The sequence below is a fragment of the Petromyzon marinus genome, unplaced genomic scaffold, assembly GCF_048934315.1.
Source record: "Petromyzon marinus isolate PM22_M1 ecotype Great Lakes invasive population unplaced genomic scaffold, UKy_Petmar_22M1.pri1.0 PM_G_Scaffold_67, whole genome shotgun sequence".
Taxonomy (NCBI): domain Eukaryota; kingdom Metazoa; phylum Chordata; class Hyperoartia; order Petromyzontiformes; family Petromyzontidae; genus Petromyzon; species Petromyzon marinus.
The window spans coordinates 748792-774131 of NW_027423021.1; the positions used below are offsets into that span (position 1 = coordinate 748792).

The window sequence follows — 25340 nt, forward strand, 5'->3', positions numbered from 1 at the left end:
AAGGTGCATTTCTAGCCCTAGTTAGACAAAATCTACGTCAACACGTAAGACAAAACTACAATTCGTGTTGTAGAGAATGTACCTCCTCCTATACGTGTAACTTTCAAGTGGTATGCCTTGTAACTCATGAATGATCCGAGTGTGCTACCTATTTCAAAGACAATGAGTTGCTCCAGAGGCAGATGGTTCGTGGAACACAAAAACACCCTTTGACCTGTATCACAAGAACAACGGGTCTCACCTGAGTTCTCTGTACAGGTTACTTTCAAACACACACACACACTTTGTCCTAACATCACTTATTCAATGTTTGACCCTTACAGATCAAATGTTACAAGTATGCACAAAACCAGACAAGTATACATTCTAAATTTATTGACAGGCATATTAACCATTACTGCAGTGAAATATACTGCATCACGTTACATCGTATTAACAAGAAGCTTTTAAAAAAAGTTACACAGTCTGCTTCAAAGTGTATGTTAAACATACTATTGTGTCATTCAAAACGAGTAGGCCATTGCATGCTGGCGTCTGAGTGAAATTGTAGCAAATTCTAAACATTACCTACAAACTACACAACTGAGATGACACATCAATCATCGCCCCCTACTGACAGGCTCTAGTCCACATGCAGGCCGGTGCAGGGCCACCACCTTGTTTCACACAGGGGCAGCTGCTACTTGGGGATGCTCTTCGAGTGTTTCAGAAGAGGTACGACACAAAACTCCGAGTTGCTGAGGCAATTAAGCAAGCACCATGTAAAAGCAATTGTTATAACATAGTGAATGCTTGGGAGCTTATTGGCTCTTGCTCCTGGTTAGAGATCTACCCAACCCACGGGCCCACAAAGTGCTCAACTTCACATTACTGTCATTAAAGGCCTGTGACAAAGGTGCATCTATTGTAGCGACATCGTCTCTGGCTTACACATCTACCGGGTCTCCACTTGACTTTGTATTGTCTAGGAGCAAGTCCACCCACACCTCCACTTCCACAAGCTGCTGGGAGTTGCCTCACTCTGCCTCAGTCAGAATTCTCCTCCTGCTTCACGTTGCCTTCATCAATGTAAAGGTCCCATTCTGGAGATGAATCTTCATCTTCACATTTTACCTTCACTTCTTCGCTTATCACTTCTTCACATTTCACCTTCACCTCTTCATATTTGACCTTGATACCTTTAAAAGTGTCCAAGCTGGGATTTTCGTCTGGTTCTTGTTTCATGAGGGATGGGCTCATTGCGGCACTTTGACTTTCACAAGCTGATTTCAGACTCCGACTCCGCTCCTTGTGATGCCTTTTTGTTCTCTGGTGTCTTCGAAGAGTTGATGAATCTGCAAACGGCTTCCCGCACAGAGCACACTTGAAGGGTTTCTCTCCTGTGTGTGTTCTCTGGTGTTTTACAAGATCAAATGACTGTGCAAATGCCTTCCCACAAACACTGCACTTGAAGGGTTTCTCTCCCGTGTGTGTTCTTTGGTGTTTTACAAGATTACATGACTGTGCAAACGCCTTGCCACACACACTGCACCTGAAGGGTTTCTCTCCCGTGTGTGTTCTCTGGTGGATCTGAAAAACTGATGGCCATGCAAATGCCTTGTTACACACAGTACATTTGAAGGGTTTCTCTCCCGTGTGTGTTCTTTGGTGTACTTGAAGATTTGATGAATCTGCAAACGCCTTCCCACACACACTGCACTTGAAGGGTTTCTCTCCCGTGTGTGTTCTCTGGTGTTTTTTAACAACAGATGAACATGCAAACGCCTTCCCACACACAGTGCACTTGCAGGGTTTCTCTCCTGTGTGACTCCTCTGGTGCCGTGTCAGATTTCCAGTCCGGTCCGTGCTGTATGCACGCTGGTCGCATTGTTGACTTGTCGTACCGAGCTGCGCTGAGTGCCTTTGCTCCATCAGAACAATTCTGCAGAGGAAGCGTCAGCTGCAGACATAAAAAAAGAATATCCACACCATCTACACGTCAGGCACAGAGGAATGCACACGTGACTTACACGTCTATACTTATTAATATATTCATGATGTAGTGAAAAAGTTTCCCAAATTCATCAGATCTGATGAACGTGCAAATGCCTTCACGCAGAGTGCACCTGAAGGGTTTCTCTCCACGGGCTGCTATGGCACACAATGAGAGGGAAAATGTCATTAATATGCCTGGAAGGCTTCATATCTTCAAGATGAATGTTAACCCAAAACTCTAAGCACACAATTTCGGCTGTCTGACTACAAAAGGAATATTTATGAAAGCTCAATTCAGCTGACATAGCAAAGGGTGTTGAAAACAATACTATTTGTCTTATGCAGAAATGCATAAATTAATGTTCAATCGCAACTTAGAGGTGTGAATCCAGGCTCAGATGTCCTTGAATGCTGGGATGAACAGATCCGACTTTAGCTGAACGTGTGTGCTGTGTTCACCTCCTGTTTCCATTCTTATTAAGAGTTCCAGAGGAAAACAAAAATAAAATATATTTTTGATACAACCTCCGTGTTCAACAGAGTTAATAGACTTTACTGCAAACACAAACTTGACACTGTCACACACTGCCATGAGTAAACAGGTGGCGGTGTGACCAGCACCAAGCCTGGCCACCTTCATCTGCTCAGCATTAATTCTTCCTCACTCCACCAAGTAATGAATCGAGGATCATCAACATAGCCGAGGCTATCTGTGTCTCTGTCTCTCTCTCCCCGTGGTGAAGGTGTTCCCCTCCACACATTCAGAGTCAACAGCGGCACGCGCTTAGCGTCTATGACCGATAGATACATTGACACACGTATTTGTTGGTTCTTTCAGTAAAGTCACGTAGATAGAAAATAAAAATAACAGATTAAATTCAATAAGATAAAGACCACTTGTGCTGCGATCGAAACGTCGTGGGTTTATTGCTTTATTTAAAAAAATATATTTTTGATTTAAATTATTGTTATTTTCATTTTATTATCTATCTACGTGACTTTACCGAAAGAACCAAGAATATTAATTCCTGCAGTCACCAAAGTTTTAAGTCAAAACATTCACACACGTTGACAAAGCCTCACCTTGTGTTGTTGTGGGCAGGTCGCTTCTGATAACAAGAGCGGTATAGCAGCTCAAGCGGGCTTGGCCTGCTAACAAAAGAACGAAAATAAAAACTGCGTGAATATTTACAATAAAACAAAGTTACAAAGTGGCGAGCCGGGTGAAGACAAATTAAACTTAAGCGAGATAATTAAAGTGAATGCAATCAGGCGAGGGCAGGAGGCAAGGCCCCGCGTGGCTAGGCCCCGCGTTGTAAAGTTCCAACCTGGACATCGATTCCCATGCTCGCTGCTACTCAACTGACATCCCTACGAGAGAGAGCGAGGCTCTACCTTGGTAAACAACAACCACCACAACCACCACCACAACAACCACAATCGCAATGAGAATTTCTCACCTCGGATTCCAGTGCAGGAAGCGATAGCTTCGCTTCCTGTTACCTCATGACGTAACGCGGCAACAGGTGACGTGACGTCACTTCCAGAATACAAGACACGCTCCTCCTACAATGAGCTGCTCCGTAACTAATTAAATTAGAGAATTAATCAATTATGTTAATGTGACCCGTCCCATGTGTCGTGGGCAATGAACTGGTCGCAATAAACTCGCGACGGCTTTAACGAATACATTATGTTAATGAGCCACCAGTCACTGGGCGTAGCTTTCCCAAATAAGGATTGGCACTGGAACGATATCGGCAGTGACGCAGGCGGAGGGACGTCACGCTCAAGAGCGCAGTGGACGGATGAGGGATGAATACCTTGGTGACATGACGTCACTATCGAGGTACACCTCCCCCTGGCGTTTCACGCCAATGAAGTAATGCTGAGAGATGACGTCACAGAGCGGGATTGGAGTTTAAGTTGATTTAGATTCATTTTCCATTGCTCCCTCCCTTGGGTGCGTGGGCTCAGCTACAACAACAACGTGGACATTATTGTGTATACAGTGTGTGTGTACACTGTGTGTGTATATACTGTGTGTGTACAATGTGTGTGTGTGTACACTGTGTGTGTACACTGTGTGTGTATACTGTGTGTGTGTACACTGTGTGTGTGTGTACACAATGTGTGTGTATACAGTGTATGTGTACACAATGTGTGTGTGTGTACACTGTGTGTGTGTGTACACTGTGTGTGTACACTTTACACTGTGTGTGTACACAATGTGTGTGTACACTGTGTGTGTGTACACTGTGTGTGTGTACACTCTGTGTGTGTGTACACTGTGTGTGTACACTGTGTGTGTGTACACTGTGTGTATACACTGTGTGTATACTGTGTGTGTGTACACTCTGTGTGTGTACACTATTGTGTGTACACTGTGTGTACACTGTGTGTGTACACTGTGTGTGTGTACACTCTGTGTGTGTACACAATGTGTGTGTACACAATGTGTGTGTGTGTACACTGTGTGTGTACACTGTGTGTGTACACTGTGTGTGTGTACACTGTGTGTATACACTGTGTGTGTGTGTACACTGTGTGTGTACACTGTGTTTGTTTAGACTGTGTATATACACTGTGTGTACACTGTGTGTGTGTACACTGTGTGTGTACACTGTGTGTGTGTACACTGTGTGTGTGTACACTGTGTGTGTGTGTACACTGTGTGTGTGTGTACACTGTGTGTGTGTACACTGTGTTTACACTGTGTGTGTGTACACTGTGTGTGTACGCTGTGTGTGTGTACACTGTGTGTGTGTGTACACTGTGTGTGTGTGTACAATGTGTGTGTACACTGTGTGTGTGTGTACACAATGTGTGTGTGTACACTGTGTTTACGTATATACACTATGTATGTACATACACACTGTGTGTATATACTGTGTGTGTACACAATGTGTGTGTACACTGTGTGTGTGTACACTGTGTGTGTGTACACTGTGTGTGTGTACACTGTGTGTACACTGTGTGTGTACACTATGTGTGTGTACCCTGTGTGTGTGTACACTGTGTGTATACACTGTGTGTGTGTACACTGTGTGTGTACACTGTGTGTGTACACAATGTGTGTACACTGAGTGTGTGTGTACACTGTGTGTACACTGTGTGTGTACACTGTGTGTGTGTGTACACTGTGTGTTTACACTGTGTGTGTGTGTACACTGTGTGTTTACACTGTGTGTGCACTGTGTGTGTGTACACTGTGTGTTTGTACACTGTGTGTATACTGTGTGTGTACACTGTGTGTGTGTGTACACTGTGTGTTTACACTGTGTGTATACACTGTGTGTGTGTACACTGTGTGTGTACACTGTGTACACTGTGTGTGTGTACACTGTGTGTGTGTGTACACTGTGTGTGTACACTGTGTGTTTACACTGTGTGCGTACACTGTGTGTGTGTACACTGTGTGTGTGTACACTGTGTGTATACTGTGTGTGTACACTGTGTGTGTGTGTACACTGTGTGTTTACACTGTGTGTGTAAACTGTGTGTGTTTGTGTACACTGTGTGTGTACACTGTGTGTGTACACTGTGTGTGTTTGTGTACACTGTGTGTGTACACTGTGTGTGTGTACACTGTGTATATACACTGTGTGTGTACACTGTGTGTGTGTACACTGTGTGTGTACACTGCGTGTGTGTGCACTGTGTTTACACTGTGTGTGTACACTGTGTGTGTGTGTACACTATGTGTGTACACACACACATAGTGTACACTATGTGTACACTGTGTGTGGGTGGGTGAGTGAGCGACTGGGTGAGTGGGTGAGTTTGGCGCAGTAGCGGGTACAGGTGGTGCATCAGCCAGTCATCTCAGCCGTCTCAGTCAGTCGACCCGTGGCACCTGCTGGGCCTGCCCCGTGACTTCCTGCCAGCGGGCGTTCGACACTTCACGTGGCCTCAAGGTGCACCTAGCCTGGCAGAAGCGTCGTGGTGGCGTCACCGCCCCTTAGTGGCGAATGGCGGTTGTTGTTGTTGGCAAAAACAACTCCCTACCTCCGCGTGGTGCCGGACGGGCAACGTTGTCGTGGACAGTGCTGTGGGGTGGAGGGCCAATTCCAATCGGCCTCTTCTCTCAGGGCATTTGCGACCACCATAGCGGCTAATTAATTGAAGGTGGAGGGGCTGGTAACCCCTCCACCTTCATTTACTTAATTGAAGGTGGAGGGGTTACCCACTCACCCACCCACTCACCCAGACACTCACACATCCACCCACTCGCCCACCCACTCACCCAGACACTTACCCAGACACTCACCACCCACTCACTCACCCGTCCACACACATCCACCCACTCACCAAGTCGCCCACACACCCAGCCACTCACAACAATCGCCACTAATTGGCGGTGACGTCACCACGACGCATGTGCCAGGCTCACGTGGTTAGCAGTAATTAATTAATTAAGCCCCTCTCCACCTTCAATTAATTCACCCCTCCACCTTCAATTGATTACCGCTAACCACGTGACCCTGGCACAAGCGTCGTGGTGACGTCACCACCAATTAGTGGCGATTGTTGTGAGTGGCTGGGTGAGTGGCTGGGTGAGCGAGCAGGTGAGTGAGTGGGTGAGTGGCTGGGTGAGCGAGCAGGTGAGTGAGTGGGTGAGTGGCTGGGTGAGTGAGCGGGTGAGTGAGTGGGTGAGTGGCTGAGAGAGTGGGTGAGTGAGTGGGTGAGCGTGTGGGCATCTGGGTGGGTGAGTGGGTGGGTGAGTGAGTGTGTGAGCTGAGTGTGTGGGCGACTGGGTGAGTGGGTGGGTGAGTGGGTGGTGAGTGTGTGAGCGACTGGGTGAGTTAGTGTGTGGGTGGGTGAGTGAGTGAGTGGGTGAGTGAGTGTGTGAGGTGAGTGTGTGGGCGACTGGGTGAGTGGGTGGGTGGATGAGTGGGTGGGTGACTGTGTGAGTGAGTGAGCAACTGGGTGAGCAACTGGGTGAGTGTGTGAGGTGAGTGTGTGGGCGACTGGGTGAGTGGGTGGGTGAGTGGGTGGTGAGTGTGTGAGCGATTGGGTGAGTGTGTGGGTGAGTGGGTGAGTGAGTGTGTGAGGTGACTAGGTGAGTGTGTGGGTGGATGAGTGGGTGGGTGACTGTGTGAGTGAGTGAGCAACTGGGTGAGCAACTGGGTGAGTGAGTGTGTGTGCGACTGGGTGAGTGAGTGGGTGGGTGTGTCTGTAGATGAGTATGTGAGCGACTGGACGAGTGAGTGTATGAGTGGTTGGGTGAGTGTGTGGGTGGGTGAGTGGCTGAGTGAGTGGGCGAGTAAGTGAGCAAGTGAGTGGGTGAGTGAGTGGGTGAGCCAGCAGGTGAGTGATTGGGGAGTGGCTGAGTGAGTGGGTGAGTAAATGGGTGGGTGAATGTGTGAGCGACTCGGTGAGTGAGTGGATGAGTGAGGAGGGGTACTGCGGAGGGTGGGGGGGGTGTACCAGGGGTGAGGGGTAATGATTATTATACAGGGCGGTACAAAAGTCAGGACACAGTTTCTTGGGTTTCTCTTTAAGTTTATTGTGATTTTTCGAATTCATATAGTTTAACACGTAGCAGGCTTTCGCGACCAATATTTTTAAAGGTTTTTGGGTAAGATCGCGTTATTTATAAATGTGTCGTAACCCTCCACCACCCGACACGGCCAATCAGCAAAAAAAGTGTCACGTTGACAAAAGACAAATAGTTCACTACTTTAGCCCACCGGTGTGTTGAAGAGTGAATCCACAACATTTACAGTTTGAGTAGTGTGACGTTTCGCTGGTAATTACATCCAGCATCATCAGGCAATTCGCCAGAATGGTAAATACCCTCTCCACTTGCTCCCGGTCTTAAATAGAGCAGCAGCAGGGTGACGTCATCATTTAACTCATATCAGGTGCAGTGATTTGAGGCTGAGGGGGGGGTATTGTAATGATATAATCGAATAGTAATCAGTCAATGGTTATGATTAGTAATGAGTTGTAGATTAGTAATTAGTTGTAATGTGTGTTAGTAATCCGTTAATTAGTATGTGTTTCCCCTATAAGGAATTGTAATATGTATTATTTAATAATACGCTTCCAGGCCGCACTAAGCCTGTAGCTGTCAGAGCGATTAAAGTTATTTTTATTCCTCTCAATTTCAATGGATTCTCTAATTAGTCTTTGCCAGCAATAATTAGTTTTACACAACACTTCAACGTTATCAAAATCAATTGAGTGTCCTTGTTGACAAGCATGTTCTGCCACTGCCGACAGTTGTGTTTGAGATAATTTTATATTTCTCTGATGTTCTTTTAGTCTTACGCTGATGTTACGTACCGTCTGTCCAATATAGCATCTGCCACATAAACAATTAATCCGATATACACCTTCTGTTGATAATTTAGGTAATGCGTTTTTAGTACAAGATACTAGTTTTTGAATTTTGTGTACTGTACCAAATCTTACTGTAATGTTTTGCTTTTGCAAAACACGGGCTAATTTGTCAGTTACTCCTGAGATATATGGAATTTTTTATTGTTTTAACAATGTGATCGCTTTCAGCAGTATTGCTTTGCGATCGTGATTTGGCATTCAGTGCTCTGTTGATTTGAGCATTATTGTAGCCATTCTGTCCTAGTGCGTCTTTAACGTGTTTGATCTCTCTCACTAGACTCTCTCCATCTGACACTGTTTTAGCCCGATGTATGAGCGTCTTGATAAGAGAGGATTTCTGAGCTGGATGATGATGTGATTCTGCATTCAGATAGGTATCAGTGTGCGTTTGCTTTCTGTAAACGCTGTGTGTTATTTTACCGTTTAGGCCATGTCCAAGCAAAATATCTAGGAATGGGAGTGTGTTATTCACCTCCATTTCCATGGTGAACTGGATGGCCGGGTTTTGTGCATTGAGATGATTTAGAAAATCATTAAGCGTATCTTTACCATGTGACCAGACAACCAAAGTGTCATCCACATATCTAAACCAAAAAGATGGTTTTAATGTTGTCTTTTGTCAATGTGACACTTTTTTTTGCTGATTGGCCGTGTCGGGTGGTGGAGGGTTACGACACATTTATAAATAACGCGATCTAACCCAAAAACCTTTATTATGAGTTTATATAGGTAGCTCTGCTTAAACGCGTCTCTCTCTCTCCATCCATCTCTGTCTTCACTCTCTCCCTCTCTTCATATCCCCTGTAGGTTCGGGCCCGAGCGAGTTCCTGCCGGGGATTTGGCTCTTCAGGAGTTGATTCCCCCCGTGACTTTGTCGGCACGAGGCGACCGCGCGGAGCGTCAAGGGCTCCACCGGGCCCCAAGGCGCCGCCCCAGCACCACCGTAGCAGCCAAACCACCGGTGCTCGGCATGGCCTGCATGAAGAAAGTCCAACTGGACCTCATGTTGCGCACGGGGTACAACATCGTCCAGGAGAGCAGACAGAGGAAGTTCGGACCGCCGCCCGACTGGCGGGGGCCCCCTCCCGCCCGTGGCTGCGAGGTGTTTCTGGCTGGGATCCCGCGCGACTTCTACGAGGATGAGCTGGTGCCCGTGCTGGAGACGGTGGGGAAGCTCTACCAGCTCCGCCTCGTGATGGCGCACGGCGGAGAGACCCGCGGCTACGCGTTCGCTACCTACGCGACGCTCGCCCAAGCCACGGATGCCGTCAAGAAACTCAACAAATTAGAGATCCGTCCCGGACGCCGCATTGGAGTCCACTTCAGCGTGGACAATCGCCGCCTCTTTATTGGGGGGCTGCCAAAGGACAAGAAGCGGGCGGAGGTGATGATGGCGATGAGCGGTGCCACGGAGGGCATGGTGGACGTCAAGATGAGCGTCTGTTACTGGGACAAAACCCTCAACCGAGGCTACGCGTTCATCGAGTACGGGAGCCATCGCGCGGCCGCCATGGCCCGGAAGAAGCTCCTTCGAATCGACTTCCGGCCGTGGGGCCGGACCATCAAGGTGGACTGGGCCATCTCGGAACAGGCGGCCGCGGCCGCGACGGCGGCGGAAGACGAGGAGGAGACGGAGCCGGCGGTGCCAGACCTACTGCAGCCGGAGTGCACGGCCACCGGCAAGGCCGCGCACAGCCTGTTTGGGGGCTGGGGGGCACGCACGTGGCTGTGGTGGGTACCTCTCCACCTGCGGCCCATGCCCGTGGCTCTCGAGGCGCTGCCGCAGGCGGCCATGCTGTCGTGGCAGGCGCGGCTGCGGGTGCTGTGCCGGACCGCCGGCGTCAGCTACCCGACCTTCGAGCTGCACGCTCACTCGGGGCCCGGGATACCCGTGGGCCTCCTCTATAAGGTGTCGATTCCCGGGATGGGAGAAGGCGCCGGAATCTTCCCCGCATTTCTGAGCTCCAGCGAGGAGGGAGCACGGGAGGTGGCGTGTCAGCTCGCCCACAACATCCTCAGCGATGCGAATCCTCTGAGAATGCGCCCAGCCCCCGCCGCGACACCACATCCCAGCCGCCTCTCCCAGGACCTCTCAGCGTAACCCGGCTCCTTCCCCATGACCCAGCAGGTGGTCGCCACGTGCTGTACCTGCTCCAAAAGCGACATGTACCCGTAGCGACATGCGTCCATTGCAGCGGCGTTCGTCAGACCGCTGACGATGTTCTACCCACGAGCCCTCACTTAGCGTTCGCTCTGAACCTCACGTCCATTGCGGCGTTCAAACTGCAAATTACCCGGCCGCTCACTCTCTACGTTCACGTTCCCGCACGCTCTCCACTCAGCCATCCGCCCCCTTTCCTTTTTCCCCTCGTGCGGGGGGGGGGGACCACCCCTGACTTCATTTGACTTGTCGCCCCGTACGCGTCCTCATTCGCTCCTTCTCACCGGACCACGCGCCGCTACCTCGCTCGCTACGCACGTCTCACCAAATGACTCTCCACGTTACGTCTCGTCACTGTGCCGGCTCTTCTTGGCCACGATTCCGGCTGGCGGCGTGACGGCGATGGAGAGAGATGCCGGCGAACGGCGACACGCCAGGACCCGGGACCCCACGCACGAGCCCCGAGCTCCGGGTCCGCTCCCCCTTATATCCCCCCAGGCGTGGCTAGGCCCCGCCTCCGGCCACGCCCTCTCGTGGAACCTTCCAGCAGGTTACACGAGAGGGCGTGGCCGGAGGCGTGGCTAGGCCCCGTCTCCGGCCACGCCCTCTCGTGGAACCTTCGAGCAGGTGACCGGAGTAACTCGGCTAGCGCCACCTGTTGCCTTTGCCCCAGATGCGCCTCCTTCCCTGATTGGTTGTTACCTCTGTGGCCGTACCCGTGAAGCCCTTGCCAGGCCAGCGGGTGTCACCCTGTCAGCAGGTGTCGCCCTGTGATGTCAGCAGGTGTCACCCTGTCATGTCCAGGTGTCACCCTGTCATGTCAGCAGGTGTCACCCTGCCATGTCAACAGGTGTCACCCTGTGATGTCACCAGGTGTTACCCCTTGTCATGTCAGCAGGTGTCATCCTGTGATGTCGGCAGGTGTCACCTTGTGATGTCAGCAGGTGTCACCCTGTCATGTCAGCAGGTGTCACCCTGTCATGTCAGCAGGTGTCACCCTGTCATGTCAGCAGGTGTCACCCTGTCATGTCAGCAGGTGTCACCCTGTCATGTCAACAGGTGTCACCCTGTGATGTCACCAGGTGTCACCCTGTCATGTCACCAGGTGTCACCCTGTCATGTCACCAGGTGTCACCCTGTGATGTCACCAGGTGTCACCCTGTGATGTCAGCAGATGTCACCCTGTGATGTCAGCAGGTGTCACCCTGTGATGTCAGCAGGTGTCACCCTGTCATGTCAGCAGGTGTCACCCTGTCATGTCAGCAGGTGTCACCCTGTGATGTCAGCAGGTGTTACCCTTTGATGTCAGCAGGTGTCACCCTGTGATGTCAGCAGGTGTCACCCTGTGATGTCAGCAGGTGTCACCCTGTGATGTCAGCAGGTGTCACCCTGTGATGTCAGCAGGTGTCACCCTGTGATGTCAGCAGGTGTCACCCTGTGATGTCAGCAGGTGCCACCCTGTGATGTCAGCAGGTGTTACCCTGTCATGTCAGCAGGTGTTACCCCTGTCATTACACTTTAATGTAAACCGACAACAGAATCCTTGAAGAAAAAAAACTCATTCAGGTTTTTTGACATGTCGACGCCATTTCGTTTTTGAAAATGCACGGGAGAATAATATATTGTGTTCACGTCGCATTCTGATGTCAGAACATTTGATTGTTTATCAAATAGAAAAACCCTTGAACAACTTTGCTGCACACGGAGATGTCCGTGCACCGCCTCGTTTCCACGGCCTCTATCCCGGTGCCATTTGTATTTTAGTTCTGTTCCTTCACCTGAAGAAGGCTACTTGTGTTGTGGCCGAAACGTCGTGATTTTTGTTGTTTTATTTTTTACCTACGTGGTGACTTTACCGAATAGAACCAAAGAGTACACATACAGCTGTTAAGAGGTTGATGTTTTATTGATTTTCAGTTTAGGTGTTTTTTTCCAGTAATGTTTCTGTTGTTAATGTTTTAGTGCAAATAAAGTCCTAAAAAGTCTCTCTCCACTCTCTCTCTCCACTCTCTCTCTCCACTCTCTCTCTCCACTCTCTCTCCACTCTCTCCACTCTCTCTCTCTCCACTCTCTCTCTCCACTCTCTCTCTCTCCACTCTCTCTCTCTCTCTGAGCGTGCTCGGAGGAGGTCGCATCCAGGTGGAGCTCCGTGCTGCACACCTGGAACAATGGAGGCCTGATTTTCCATCAATTAGGCCAGGCCTGAGAGAGGTTACAATGGGGAGATTAAACATCACTCTTTCCCCACGTTTTGTGAAGGTTTATTCCTTTTGATTTCTTTCTTTATTTTGCTCACTGAGTCGTCCCGAAAAGTTTATTTCGAGCGGCTCGTGAGCTGGACGGAGAACGGCAACGACGACAACAACAACAGCGAGCCCGTGCGCAGGTGTGCTGCTGCCGACCACCACCATGGCGCAGCGCACCGCGCTGGAAGCTCTCACGAGGAAGAATGGTCTCGCCGTGTATCCGCCATCGGAGGTCGCCGTCGACGCCGTCGCCGCCGCGGTGGCCGCGCGCGGCGGCTACGCCGGCGTCGTCGCGGCCCAGCGGCAGAGCGGCGGCGTCACGGTGTACGTGGCGGAGGAGGCGATGGCGGCGCGCCTGGTGGAGACGGGGCTCACCGTGGGTGAGCTTCACCTGCGGTGCGCCCCACTCACCGCACCCGCCGTCAGGGTGGCGCTCTCGGGCGCGCCGCCCTTTCTGAGCAGCGCCGACATCCTGCGGGACCTCCAACGCTACGGGACGGCGGTGTCGTCAATCGTGATGCTGCCCCTGCGGACGAGGGACCCCAGGTTGGCGCACGTGCTGACGCTACAGCGCCAGGTTTTCATGGTCCTGAAGGACGGCAACTCGGACCTGGACGTGAACTTTAAATACACGGTGCAGGGCCGCGCGTACACGGTGTACGCGTCTACAGCTGGCATGAGATGCTACGGGTGTGGTGCCAACGGCCACGCCCGGAGGAACTGCCCGAACAGGGCGAGCGAGTCTGCTGCGTCTGCCGTGCCGCCCGTAGCGGAGCAGGCGGAGCAGCAGCAAGAACAGCAGCAGCAGCAGCCGCAGCAGCGGCAGCAACAACCACAGAAGCAGAAGCAGCAGCAGCATTAGCAACAACAGCGGCAGCAGCAACAACAGCAACAGCAACCACAGCAGCAGCAGCAGCGGGGGCAGCGGGATGATCTCGCCGTCCCGGCAGCTGACTGCGGAGAGCGGACGACCGATGACGAGCGAGATGTGTTGGTCCGCCCGTCCGTCCCTCCCCGGCGGAGGAAGCGGAGGGCCAGGGGCGATCCCGTGGTAGCGGGACGCGTCGAGGCCCCGCGAAGTGATTGGTGGTCGCCGGCGCTGACAGAGAGCCAGAGAGCCACGCGGACATGGAGACAGAGAGCCGGGACGAGCCCGCGCCGCGAGATGAGACGGACGACGGCGGCGACGACGCGCTTCGTCCGCCGGACTGGGACCCACCCCGAGCCGGGGGGGGCCCCAGCCCTGAGTGGGTCGATGGGCGGAGCGGCTGCCGGGCCCCAGGTGGGCGTGCATCGGGGTTGTGTTTCCAACTCTGACTTTGGTATGGAACGAGCGTGGACGGGATCGGGATCGGAGTCGACGATGGTGTACGACACCGACCCGACCGACGCCGATAGCGCCGAGTTCGGCGAGCGGGGAGACGGGGAGGTCGAGGAGTATGACGAGCAAGTCGTCCTCGACTTCGTGCGAACGACTCGCGGGAGGCGAGGGGTGGACGCCGAGACTTCCTTCCCCAACAAGGTGGCCTTCCTGGCGACCCCACGGAAGATCTACCGCACCGTAGACGATGGCGGCTGCACTTATGGGGATTATGAGAGACTGAAGTATTTGTCGTTAAGGATAAAGGAGAGGCTGCGCACTCTTCGGGCGCCCCCGGTGGCCGCCGAACCGATCGTCACCGGGAGCGATGGCTGCCGGGGGCAGGAGCGGCAAGACACGAAGCCTCCCGTTACACGGGAAATACCACTCGGCTCGCTGATACGTCAGGGCCGGGAGGGAGCGTCGCAGCTTGGACAAACCTTCTGCGAGATGTGAAATGTTTTCGTGCGAGAACAGTTGAAAAGTTGAGGCAGTGCCTAGTCGGCTTTGTCTCTCTATGCTGCCTCGTGGCTGCGTTTTTTCCTACCGAACGCTGTGCACGGTCACCCGTGCTGCAGTTGGTTTACTGGGCTCGATGGGTGTTTTCCTGCTCCTTTCGCGTGGCACAGCGGTTTATCTCCGTGTCGTGCGCTGCTTGCGGACCCGGGACTGTGTTGTTGTTAGTTTGTTGTTGTGGTTGTTGTTTTTGTTCGGAGACGCCGGGCGTGCGCGCGCAGGCGCGCATCGATCGGGGTGTTTGGTTTACACTCCATTGGCACGTCGGTCACACGCGCGATGGCGAGCGTGGACCCCGAAGCCGTTTTTTTTTCGCACGTGTTCACTCACGTGCTGGCAGGGGAGCCCCCTCCCCCCCCATGTGCAGTGCGTGTGTTGGATTCTGGACCCGGGGTGGTTGGGTTTTCCCACTTCTCTCGTTGTGAAGCGTTTTTTTTTTGCTTGTCTGTGCTGGTGGCGATCAGCTGTGTCGGTTTCTTTTGCTGCGCACGCGATGACGCGCGAGGACCTGTTTCTGGGTTGGTGGCTGAGCTCACCTGTGTCTTGTGGCGGTGCGTGGTTCGCACCTGGCCACGTTTTTTTTTGTTTCCCGTTTCAGTGTCATTACGGTACGGTTTTCTTTTTGTAACGAAATGCACGCTTGCGTAGATGGTGACGCGGTTTTTTCTGACTGTGGCTGTTGTTGACGGCTCGCGCGAGGGGACGCACATGGACTTTGTGTATTGCATTCTGTTTATTGGTGACTCTCGCTGTGTGAAAACCGAAACCGCCAGAGCATTTGCTGCTGGGTAATAAACGATTCAAAGGTCAAGGTCTCTCCACTCTCTCTCTCCACTCTCTCTCCACTCTCTCTCTCCACTCTCTCTTTCCACTCTCTCTCCACTCTCTCTCCACTCTCTCTCTCTCTCCACTCTCTCTCTCCACTCTCTCTCTCCACTCTCTCTCTCTCCACTCTCTCGGCCGAGTCCCTGCCACTTGTGGTTCTGAGTGTCACACGCTTGGGATCCTTCTTGCCCTCCACTGCGGTTCTGTGTGTGACCGACGACGTGTGTGGAGAGCTGAAGGGTAGCGGTTAGCGCTACGCTGCACCACGAACCTGACGACCCAAGTTCGATTCCCACTCACATCCAACATCGGTGACGATTATCTGAACCGGTCCAGGGCCTCCCCTAGGTCGACTCCGCCTCAAATGAGTACCTGGTGCGGTGTGTAAACATCGCCACTAGGGAGACTAAGGCGGCCGGGCGTGGTGTTGGTCACCCACCCCCTCGTGTACCGTGCCGGCCTTATAGGAGCTCGCTAACAGCACTTGCCCCTACAGTCTGTTAAGGCTACACGGGGGATCTTTGTCTGTGCGCGCCACGGTGAGTGTGTGCAGCGAGTGTCTCTGCTGGGCGTATCAGAAGGCAACGAAAATAAGGACAACTTGGCAGTCACACAGACACAGTGACACACACACGCAGAGACACAGACACACGCAGAGACACAGACACACACACAGAGACATAGACACACACGCAGAGACACAGACACAAGCAGAGACATAGACACACGCAGAGACACAGACGCAGAGACACATAGACACACACGTAGAGACATAAGACACACACGCAACCACAGACACACACGCAGAGACAGACACACACAGAGACACATAGACACACACACGCAGAGACAGACACACACGCAGAGACATACACACACGCAGAGACAGACACATGCAGAGACACAGACACACACCGATACAGACACAGACACACGCCGAGACAGACAACAACAACAACCGCAGTTCGCCACCAAGTGGCGGTGACGTCACCACGACGCTTGTGCCAGGCCATGTGCACCTTGAGGCCACGTGAAATGTCGAACGCCCGCTGGCAGGAGGTCACGGGGCAGACCCAGATGCGACGGGTCGACTGACTGAGACCTCTGGCTGATGCACCACCTGTGCCCCCTACTGTGCCAACCTGCTGTCCTCAACGGATGGCACCTCAGCCAGCCACTCACAGTGGGTGACTTCCTCCAATATTTGAGGCACCGCAGCCTCAGTAGGGTCATCCCCACTTTGTCCCACGTTTTCCTGGCTGAGGGATTTCTCCTTCCCGAGGACCTCAGAAATGCTCAGAAAATCTGCAAACCTGTTCCTGGGGGTCGGATATTGGATCACCGTTCTTTCCTATAATGATTGTAATAGGTGTGACGCTGCAGGTTACTTTTTTGATGGAATTAAAGAGCGATTTGTGATCGCGGGCCACTGAGGCAGACTCCATCTCCTCAGCAACCCGCGACCACCACCCATCCTTGCAGCGCCTCACGGCTCTCCGAACCTCCGAGCGAAGGCTGCGGTAAGCCTCCTCATTCTCCGACGTGGGATGCTGTAGCCGATGAGAGTGGGCCTGTCGATTTTTCTCAGCCAGCTTGAACACCTCCTCTTGTCAGCCAGGGTCTCTGGGGAGGTCTGGACCGTGTACCCAAAGCAGCCATTGCAGCTACAGGAGCTACAGTCCTAAACCTCGCCCATTTCCCCTCGACATCAAGAGGAGTGGGGGACGATTCCAATCCCAGCCGCAAGCGATGATGAAATTCTCGTTTGTAACTTTCATCAGCTAGCTGAGACCATGCCACTAAGGGTTTGAATGGGGTCCTGGGTGTACACCCACCACCGGAGTAGAAGAATTGCAGGTGCATCTTACAGATGACAGGTGGATGGTCAGTAGGCAGATCAGCTCCACGGTAGGTCCTTGTGTCAAGGACATGGGCCCGCATTCACTGTTCCGTCACTATGTAGTCCAGCAGATGTTCTTGCTTGGACCCGGCATACATCCATGATGTGGTGTGGATGCGCCGATGCCGGAACAGCGTGTTGGTAATTACAAGTCCATGGGCTGCACAAAAATCTAGCAGCCTCCTGCCGTTGTTATTGAGCTGATCTGCCCGATGCCTTCCAATTACTCCAGACCAGGTGCCAGCATCATGACTAACTCGGGAATTGAAGTCACCCAAGAAGATGACTATCCCGAGGGGCTACTTTAGCCAGCACCTGTGACAGGAGGTCATAGAAGACATTTGACTCATTGGCCTTGCTTGCATCCCTCCACGGATGTTCGTCTTTGGTGGGGGCATAAGTTACCATGACCACCACTCCTCACCTGTGGTTGATGGCAAGGCGAGCCCAAAGTAGCCTGGAGCTTACAGCTTCCCACACCTCATCACCACGCTCCCACGCCCCCGTCATTCTTTTATTCAGAAGACGAGCCACACCCTGTTGTTTGGCAGTCTCCTGCCCCGAGTAGAGGACTGTCCACCCCTCATGGTGGCAGGAGCCAGAGCCGGTCCACAGGACCTCCTTATTACCACAGAGATCCAGGCGGTACCGGTCCAGCTCTTGACAGAGGAGTGGCAGCCTCTCCTCCGCAGTGAGCGTTCAAACATTCCACGTGGTCACATGGCATGGTTTTTTGTTGTTTATGGAGGAGCACCGAGGGGAAGGATTCAGTCTCCTGGCTCCGCCAAATGGGGTTTGGCCAGGAGACGTCATAGACGCCTGTCCCCCCGGGGCCTCCGGCACAAGCTTATATAATGTTGTGGTCGTGGTTTAGTGGTAATTAATTGGAGGTGGAGGGGTTACCAGCCCCTCACACCTGTCCAGAGCCCCCACTTAGCCACTGTGGTGGTTACAAACGCCATGAGGGGAAAGGCCAATCCGAATTGGCCCTCCCCCCCGGCACTGCCCACGGCAGCGTTGCCCGTCCGGCACCACAAGGAGGTAGGGGGTTGTTTTGCCGGACACCACCACCATTACTACCACTACTACCACCAACACTACCACCACCATTACACCACCACTACTACCACCACCACTAGCACCATCACCACCACCACTTCCACCATTACCACCACTACTACTATACACTACCATCACTACCACCACCACCATTACCACCACTACTACCACCAACACTACCACCACCATTACACCACCACTACTACTACCACCACCACTAGCACCATCACCACCACCACTTCTACCACCACTTCCACCATTGCCACCACCACCACTACTACCGTACACTACCATCACTACTACCACCACCATTACCAACATCACTACAATCGCTGACCACCACCGCTACCACCAATACCACCACCACTACCGGGATGTTTGCGTGCTGAATGCTGGAATCTGATCCCGCGTCTCCTCCCTCTCCTCCGGCCCTCCCTCCTCACCAGCGGCCTCCCAGACAGCCTCCCCCGGCACGGGCCCCGACCCCGACCACGGCCACGGCCACGGCCGCCCCCTCCGCGAGGGCTCGCTCCTCCCGGCCCATCCGGGTGCCCAAGCGCTCCGCGGACGCCGGAGGAGGAAGAGCCGAGTCCCACGCGGCGCCCTTCAAGGTCGCTCGCCCGGGAGACGGCGACGACGCCGGGGGGCCGGGGCCCGCGCCGGGGCCTCCCCGCCGCGGCCGTCATCTTCGTCGCTCCGTGACGTTCCGGGCTCTCGAGGGGGGGGGGGGCACCGCCGCCGCCGGAAGACTCCGACGGCGACGGCGCCCGGCCGACGCCGGGAATCGGCCCGAGTGTCGCCCCGGAGCGCGGAGACGGCGGCAGAGAGTCGGGGCCGGCGCTCGGCGCCGACGAGGCGGCGGGCGAGGAGGAGGAGGAGGCGGAGAGATGCAGGGAGGCCGCGGTTGGACCGCGTGCAGCGTGGAAGAGACACTTCGACTTTTGGTGGCAGGGCATGGGCAGGAGGGGGAGCAGCAGTAGGGGCGGAGGAGGAGGCGGAGCGAGAGGAGGAGGAGGGGAAGAGGAGGCCGAGGCGGCGATGAAGGCGGAGGAGGAAGAGGAGGAGGAGGAGGTTTTGACCGGGCAGTCGCCGCTAAGCAAGCGGCGGGAGGCGGCGGCGGCGGCGGATTGTCCGGCGGGACCGAATCCCGATCCCTGCCCGGGCTCCTCTACCTGCCGCGCTCCTCCGCCTCCTCCGCCTCCTCCGCGCTCGGCCCCACATGGGGCGACGTTCCACTTCTTCTCGCTGATGCCATGGCCGCTGGCTGAGCCGCCACCACCGCCCACCGGGAGGCGCCGGGGTCGCGCCCTGGAGAAGCAGCGGCAGCGACGGAGACAAATTCAGCAACAATACCGGCAGCAGAGAGCGTCGTCATCGTCGCCCAGCTGTTGGTCGTTCTCGGACGCATCGTCGTCGTGGTCGTCTTCATCGCCGGAGGAGGTGGTGGAGGGTGACGAGGCGAAGGAGCGGTGGGGCGAGGTGGAGGAGGTGGTGGAGGGTAACGAGGTGAAGGAGCGGAGGGACGAGGAGGTGGTGGAGGGTGACGAGGTGAAGGAGCGGAGGGACGAGGAGGAGGTGGTGGAGGGGGGCGAGGTGAAGGAGCGGAGGAACGAGGAGGAGGATGTGGTGGAGTCTACGGGGGGCATCCGCAGGCTGCTGCTGAAGTTTTGCACCAGCCGCCTGCAGCCGAGCGTCGACAGAGCACGAGACGATGGGGAGGTGGCGGACAACGAGGAGGAGGAGAACGAGGAGGAGGAGGAGAGGAAGACGAGGAGGAGGAGGAAGAAGAAGAGGACGAGGAGGAGGGGACTACGGAGATCACGCAGTGCAGCCGATGATGGCGACTGCAAGTCGGGCGACGAGGTGGAGGAGGAGGAGGAGAGGGTGGCGAGTCTCAAAAGGGTGGAGGAGTGCCGGATTCTCAAGCAGATAGACGACATCATGGCTGAGATACCCCAGCTGGAGGGGAGATGCAGGGTGAGGAGGAGCAGATGAGGTGTAGGGTGGTGAGGAGGGGCTGGGTGGTGAGGTGTAGGGTGGTGAGGAGGTGCTCGGTGGTGAGGTGTCGGGTGGTGAAGAGGAGGGTGAGGAGACTCCAGGGCAGCGGGTCAGGGCGTTGGGAGTGGCTCACTCAGTCACTCACTCACTCAGTCAGTCACTCACTCAGTCACTCACTCAGACACTCACTCACTCAGACACTCACTCAGTCACTCACTCACTCACTCAGTCACTCACTCACTCAGACACTCACTCAGTCACTCACTCGCTCACTCGAACACTCAGTCACTCAGTCACTCACTCACTCAGTCACTCAGACACTCACTCAGTCACTCACTCAGTCACTCACTCAGACACTTACTTAGACACTCACTCAGACAGTCACTCACTCAGTCACTCACTCAGACACTCACTCAGACACTCAGTCACTCACTCAGTCACTCAGTCACTCACTCAGACACTCAGTCACTCACTCAGACACTCAGTCACTCGCTCAGACACTCAGTCACTCACTCACTCAGACACTCACTCAGTCACTCACTCACTCAGACACTCACTCAGACACTCAGTCACTCACTCAGTCACTCAGTCACTCACTCATACACTCAGTCACTCACTCAGACACTCAGTCACTAGCTCAGACACTCAGTCACTCACTCACTCAGACACTCACTCAGTCACTCACTCACTCACTCACTCGAACACTCAGTCACTCACTCAGTCACTCACTCAGTCACTCACTCAGACACTCACACAGTCACTCACTCAGTCACTCACTCAGACACTTACTTAGACACTCACTCAGACAGTCACTCACTCAGTCACTCAATCAGACACTCACTCAGACACTCAGTCACTCACTCAGTCACTCAGTCACTCACTCAGACACTCAGTCACTCACTCTGACACTCAGTCACTCACTCAGACACTCAGTCACTCACTCAGACACTCACTCAGACAGTCACTCACTCAGACACTCACTCAGACACTCAGTCACTCACTCAGTCACTCACTCAGACACTCAATCACTCACTCAGACACTCAGTCACTCACTCAGTCACTCACTCGCTCACTCAGTCACTCACTCAGACACTCACTCAGTCGCTCACTCGAACACTCAGTCACTCAGTCACTCACTCAGTCACTCAGATACTCACTCAGTCACTCACTCAGTCACTCAGACACTTACTTAGACACTCACTCAGACAGTCACTCACTCAGTCACTCACTCAGACACTCACTCAGACACTCAGTCACTCACTCAGTCACTCAGTCACTCACTCAGACACTCAGTCACTCACTCAGACACTCAGTCACTCACTCAGACACTCAGTCACTCGCTCAGACACTCAGTCACTCACTCACTCAGACACTCACTCAGTCACTCACTCACTCACTCGAACACTCAGTCACTCACTCAGTCACTCACTCAGTCACTCACTCAGACACTCACTCAGTCACTCACTCAGTCACTCACTCAGACACTTACTTAGACACTCACTCAGACAGTCACTCACTCAGTCACTCAATCAGACACTCACTCAGACACTCAGTCACTCACTCAGTCACTCAGTCACTCACTCAGACACTCAGTCACTCACTCAGACACTCAGTCACTCACTCAGACACTCAGCCACTCACTCAGACACTCACTCAGACAGTCACTCACTCAGACACTCAGTCACTCACTCAGTCACTCACTCAGTCACTCACTCAGACACTCAGTCACTCACTTAGTCACTCAGTCACTCACTCAGACACTCAGTCACTCACTCAGACACTCAGTCACTCACTTAGTCCCTCAGTCACTCACTCACTCACTCAGACACTCAGTCACTCACTCAGCCACTCACTCAGACACTTACTCAGACACTCAGACAGTAACTCACTCAGTCACTCAGACACTCACTCAGACACTCAGTCACTTAGACACGTACTCAGACACTCAGTCACTCACTCAGTCACTCACTCAGACACTCAGTCACTCAGACACGTACTCAGACACAGTCACTCACTCAGACAGTCACTCAGTCACTCACTCAGTCACTCACTCAGACACTCAGTCACTCACTCAGACACTCAGTCACTCACTCAGACACTCAGTCACTCACTCAGTCACTCACTCAGTCACTCACTCAGACACTCAGTCACTCACTTAGTCACTCAGTCACTCACTCAGACACTCAGTCACTCACTCAGACACTCAGTCACTCACTTAGTCCCTCAGTCACTCACTCACTCACTCAGACACTCAGTCACTCACTCAGTCACTCACTCAGACACTTACTCAGACACTCAGACAGTAACTCACTCAGTCACTCAGACACTCACTCAGACACTCAGTCACTTAGACACGTACTCAGACACTCAGTCACTCACTCAGTCACTCACTCAGACACTCAGTCACTCAGACACGTACTCAGACACTCAGTCACTCACTCAGACAGTCACTCAGTCACTCACTCAGACACTCAGTCACTCAGACACACATTGACACACTGACACACACACACTGACACACACTCAGACACACACTGATACACACACACACTGACAAAGCAAAAAACAAAGATCCCCCGTATAGCCTTAACAGACTGTAGGGGCAAGTGCTGTTAGCGAGCACCTACACACACTGACACACACACCATGATACACACACTAACTGGAGGAGGTGGAACGTGGTCAGCACATCTACGCCTGAAACATTTTAGAAAGAAGCGGAGAATACGGAACAACCCACCTGTTGTCCATTTCGATTTCCGCGTTGCCTCTAATCTTCAGTCTTGCTGTGTATCCACCGTCTGCTGGAGCTCACCTTCTATAGCGAGGATATCCATCATCTCCAGTTTGTGTGTCTTTAATAAATTGTCTCGGATATTTCTTGCTGCCCTCTATGTCCTTCATACATGCTGCTGCATTGACATTAAGGTTTCCGCATGGCCCATGAATCATTTTTGCGGTCACTACTGCAAACAGATTTTGGGTCTTCCTCTGGATTTGGAAACTCGGCAGATATAACATCGATTTGGATTGGATGATTTTTTTCTTTCAGCCAGATTAAAATATGAGCGTGGGGAAGTCATCTACATCATTAGACCTCCTTTGCCGGTACCAAAATATAATAATAGGGGTTTTTCCCCTTTTTTCTGGCAACAAAACTGAAACCTTTTTACAAGGATTAATGTCGCTGCATTAACCACAATACCTGCAGTCAAAATGCAAACAAAACATGCACTATGATAATATATGATGCATTGTCCTTGAAACCGATTGGTCCACACCAAGGGACGGCTTTCTTTAGAGCCTCGACTCAATTGGTCCTCGAGCAGAGGACGCCAACTCAGTTGAGTACATCCAGCATCTTGATTCTCCAAAAAACACGACTATCAGTGAATGCTCTCGATGAATTTAACTTGCTTTTGTCTGAACACCTTGGCTGTGAAGTCGTATCGACGGCTGGGTGTCTGGCCGAATGAAAGTTTTTATTATTTTTGTTTTATCTCAGGCCAAGTTGGATTACATGTAAAGGTAATAAATAAGTCGGGGACATCCATACGCTCGAACGTATGACATGGCACCTTGAGCATATTCGTGCATGCGTCTAGGGCTTCCTGTGAACGTAGCAGACGCCTAGATGTTACAAGGGGGGGGGGGGGGGGGATGATGTTGCGCCATTGTTGGGCTGTATGCGTATTACCACGGGAGCTGACCTGTAATAGTGGACATGCGTCAGCAGGGGGTGGTGGACAGACCAGGTGGGACGAACAGGGCCCCCAGACCCCAAGAGGGGGGGGGGGGGGGGTTGGGGGATGTTCCAGGGCCCCCTAGAGAGTCCCAGAAGGCTTGGCCAGGGGCAGAGAGACCCTGGAACGGGGATAAAAGCCGGACCCCTGAACGGGTTTGGCGGTCCTCGTCCACCTGAAGCTCTGAAGAAGACTCTGAGCGCTACCCTGAAGACCCTGAAGCGAAGAACCCAGTGACCCTGGCTAGGGTCGGGTTCAGACATAACCAGTGTAGGGTTAGCGCTAGAACCAGAGTAAGGGCACCTTAGTGTGGAGGGACTACCTCCTGAGGTTATCGGCTGTGAGGGGTCGTCACCCCTCTGTGTTGTGGTTCCCTTGTTGAATAAAGTGTTGCCTCCAGCGAACCGTCTCGCCTCATCTTGGACCCACTGCACGTGTAACCTGTGGTAATGAAACCTCTTATCGCAAAAAATTAGCGGCGTGCGAACATGAAAGGTGTTAACGAAGTAAAAATAAATTTTGATTTTAAGCTTTCGTGACTGCTAGGAATTCATGTTCTTGGTTCTTTCGGTAAAGTCACCACGTAGAAGGGAAACAATAAAATAATAAAAATATAAAACAATACAATTCTCACAACGTTTCAACTGCAACACAAGCAATCGTCGTCAGCTGTGAAAACCACAACAAGAAAAAAAATAAAAATATAAAATAAAAATTCTCACGTTTCGACTGCAACACAAGCAATCATCATCAGGTGTGAAAACCACAGCAAGAAAATTTGAAAAAAGTGGCGTTTTTTTAACGTTAGCACCACGGAGAGCGATTTTACAGTCATTCAGATGGACGAGCCCATCTATGTTCGGGATAGAGGAGGGGGGAGACGAAAATAATGGATGCGGTCTGAAAGCCACCATAAGTGTGAACAATAATTTAAGACCCGAAATGGTTCATCAAATCCTTCCAATGATTGCTAAGCCAGAATTCCTTCCTCTCGGTTGAAATTGTCTCTGTGTATATGTGGATAGCCTCATGAACGAATCTCTCATGGTAGCCAGATGGATTGCAAAGAACCTCCGTCTTGGAGAAGTCAATGTCATGTGAGCCTACTGAATTATAACAGTGATCTGCCACGGCCGAGGTGTTGGTCCTAGCGTTTTTTAGGTCTGCATTCTGTTCACGAATGAGGTCCGAGACATGTTGTTTGGTTTCT

The 25340-nt window shown here is 52.7% G+C and overlaps 1 protein-coding gene and 1 long non-coding RNA gene across 3 annotated transcripts; one reads left to right on the forward strand and one right to left on the reverse strand.

Annotated features, from left to right (window-relative positions):
* Positions 1-360: 360 nt before the first annotated feature.
* On the reverse strand, positions 361-3128 carry LOC142920121 (uncharacterized). The gene is made up of 2 exons (XR_012938679.1): positions 3058-3128; positions 361-1939 (listed from the first exon to the last, which is right to left on the reverse strand). It is a non-coding gene; the product is annotated as an uncharacterized LOC142920121 (long non-coding RNA).
* Positions 3129-5729: 2601 nt separating this feature from the next.
* On the forward strand, positions 5730-11360 carry LOC142920111 (putative RNA-binding protein 46). 2 transcript variants are annotated; one of them, XM_076062578.1, is made up of 2 exons: positions 5730-5891; positions 9130-11360. In XM_076062578.1, exon 2 carries the CDS (start codon positions 9293-9295, stop codon positions 10421-10423), a length of 1131 nt encoding a protein of 376 aa, XP_075918693.1. In that variant the 5' UTR covers positions 5730-5891; positions 9130-9292; the 3' UTR covers positions 10424-11360. The 2 variants fall into 2 exon arrangements, with proteins under 2 accessions (XP_075918693.1, XP_075918692.1); XM_076062577.1 differs by lacking the exon at positions 5730-5891 and adding an exon at positions 6526-6578.
* Positions 11361-25340: the final 13980 nt, after the last annotated feature.

Bases quoted from the DNA above. Each gene is read 5' to 3' on its own strand.
- LOC142920111 (XM_076062578.1), top strand. From the start codon at position 9,293: ATGGCCTGCATGAAGAAAGTCCAACTGGACCTCATGTTGCGCACGGGG.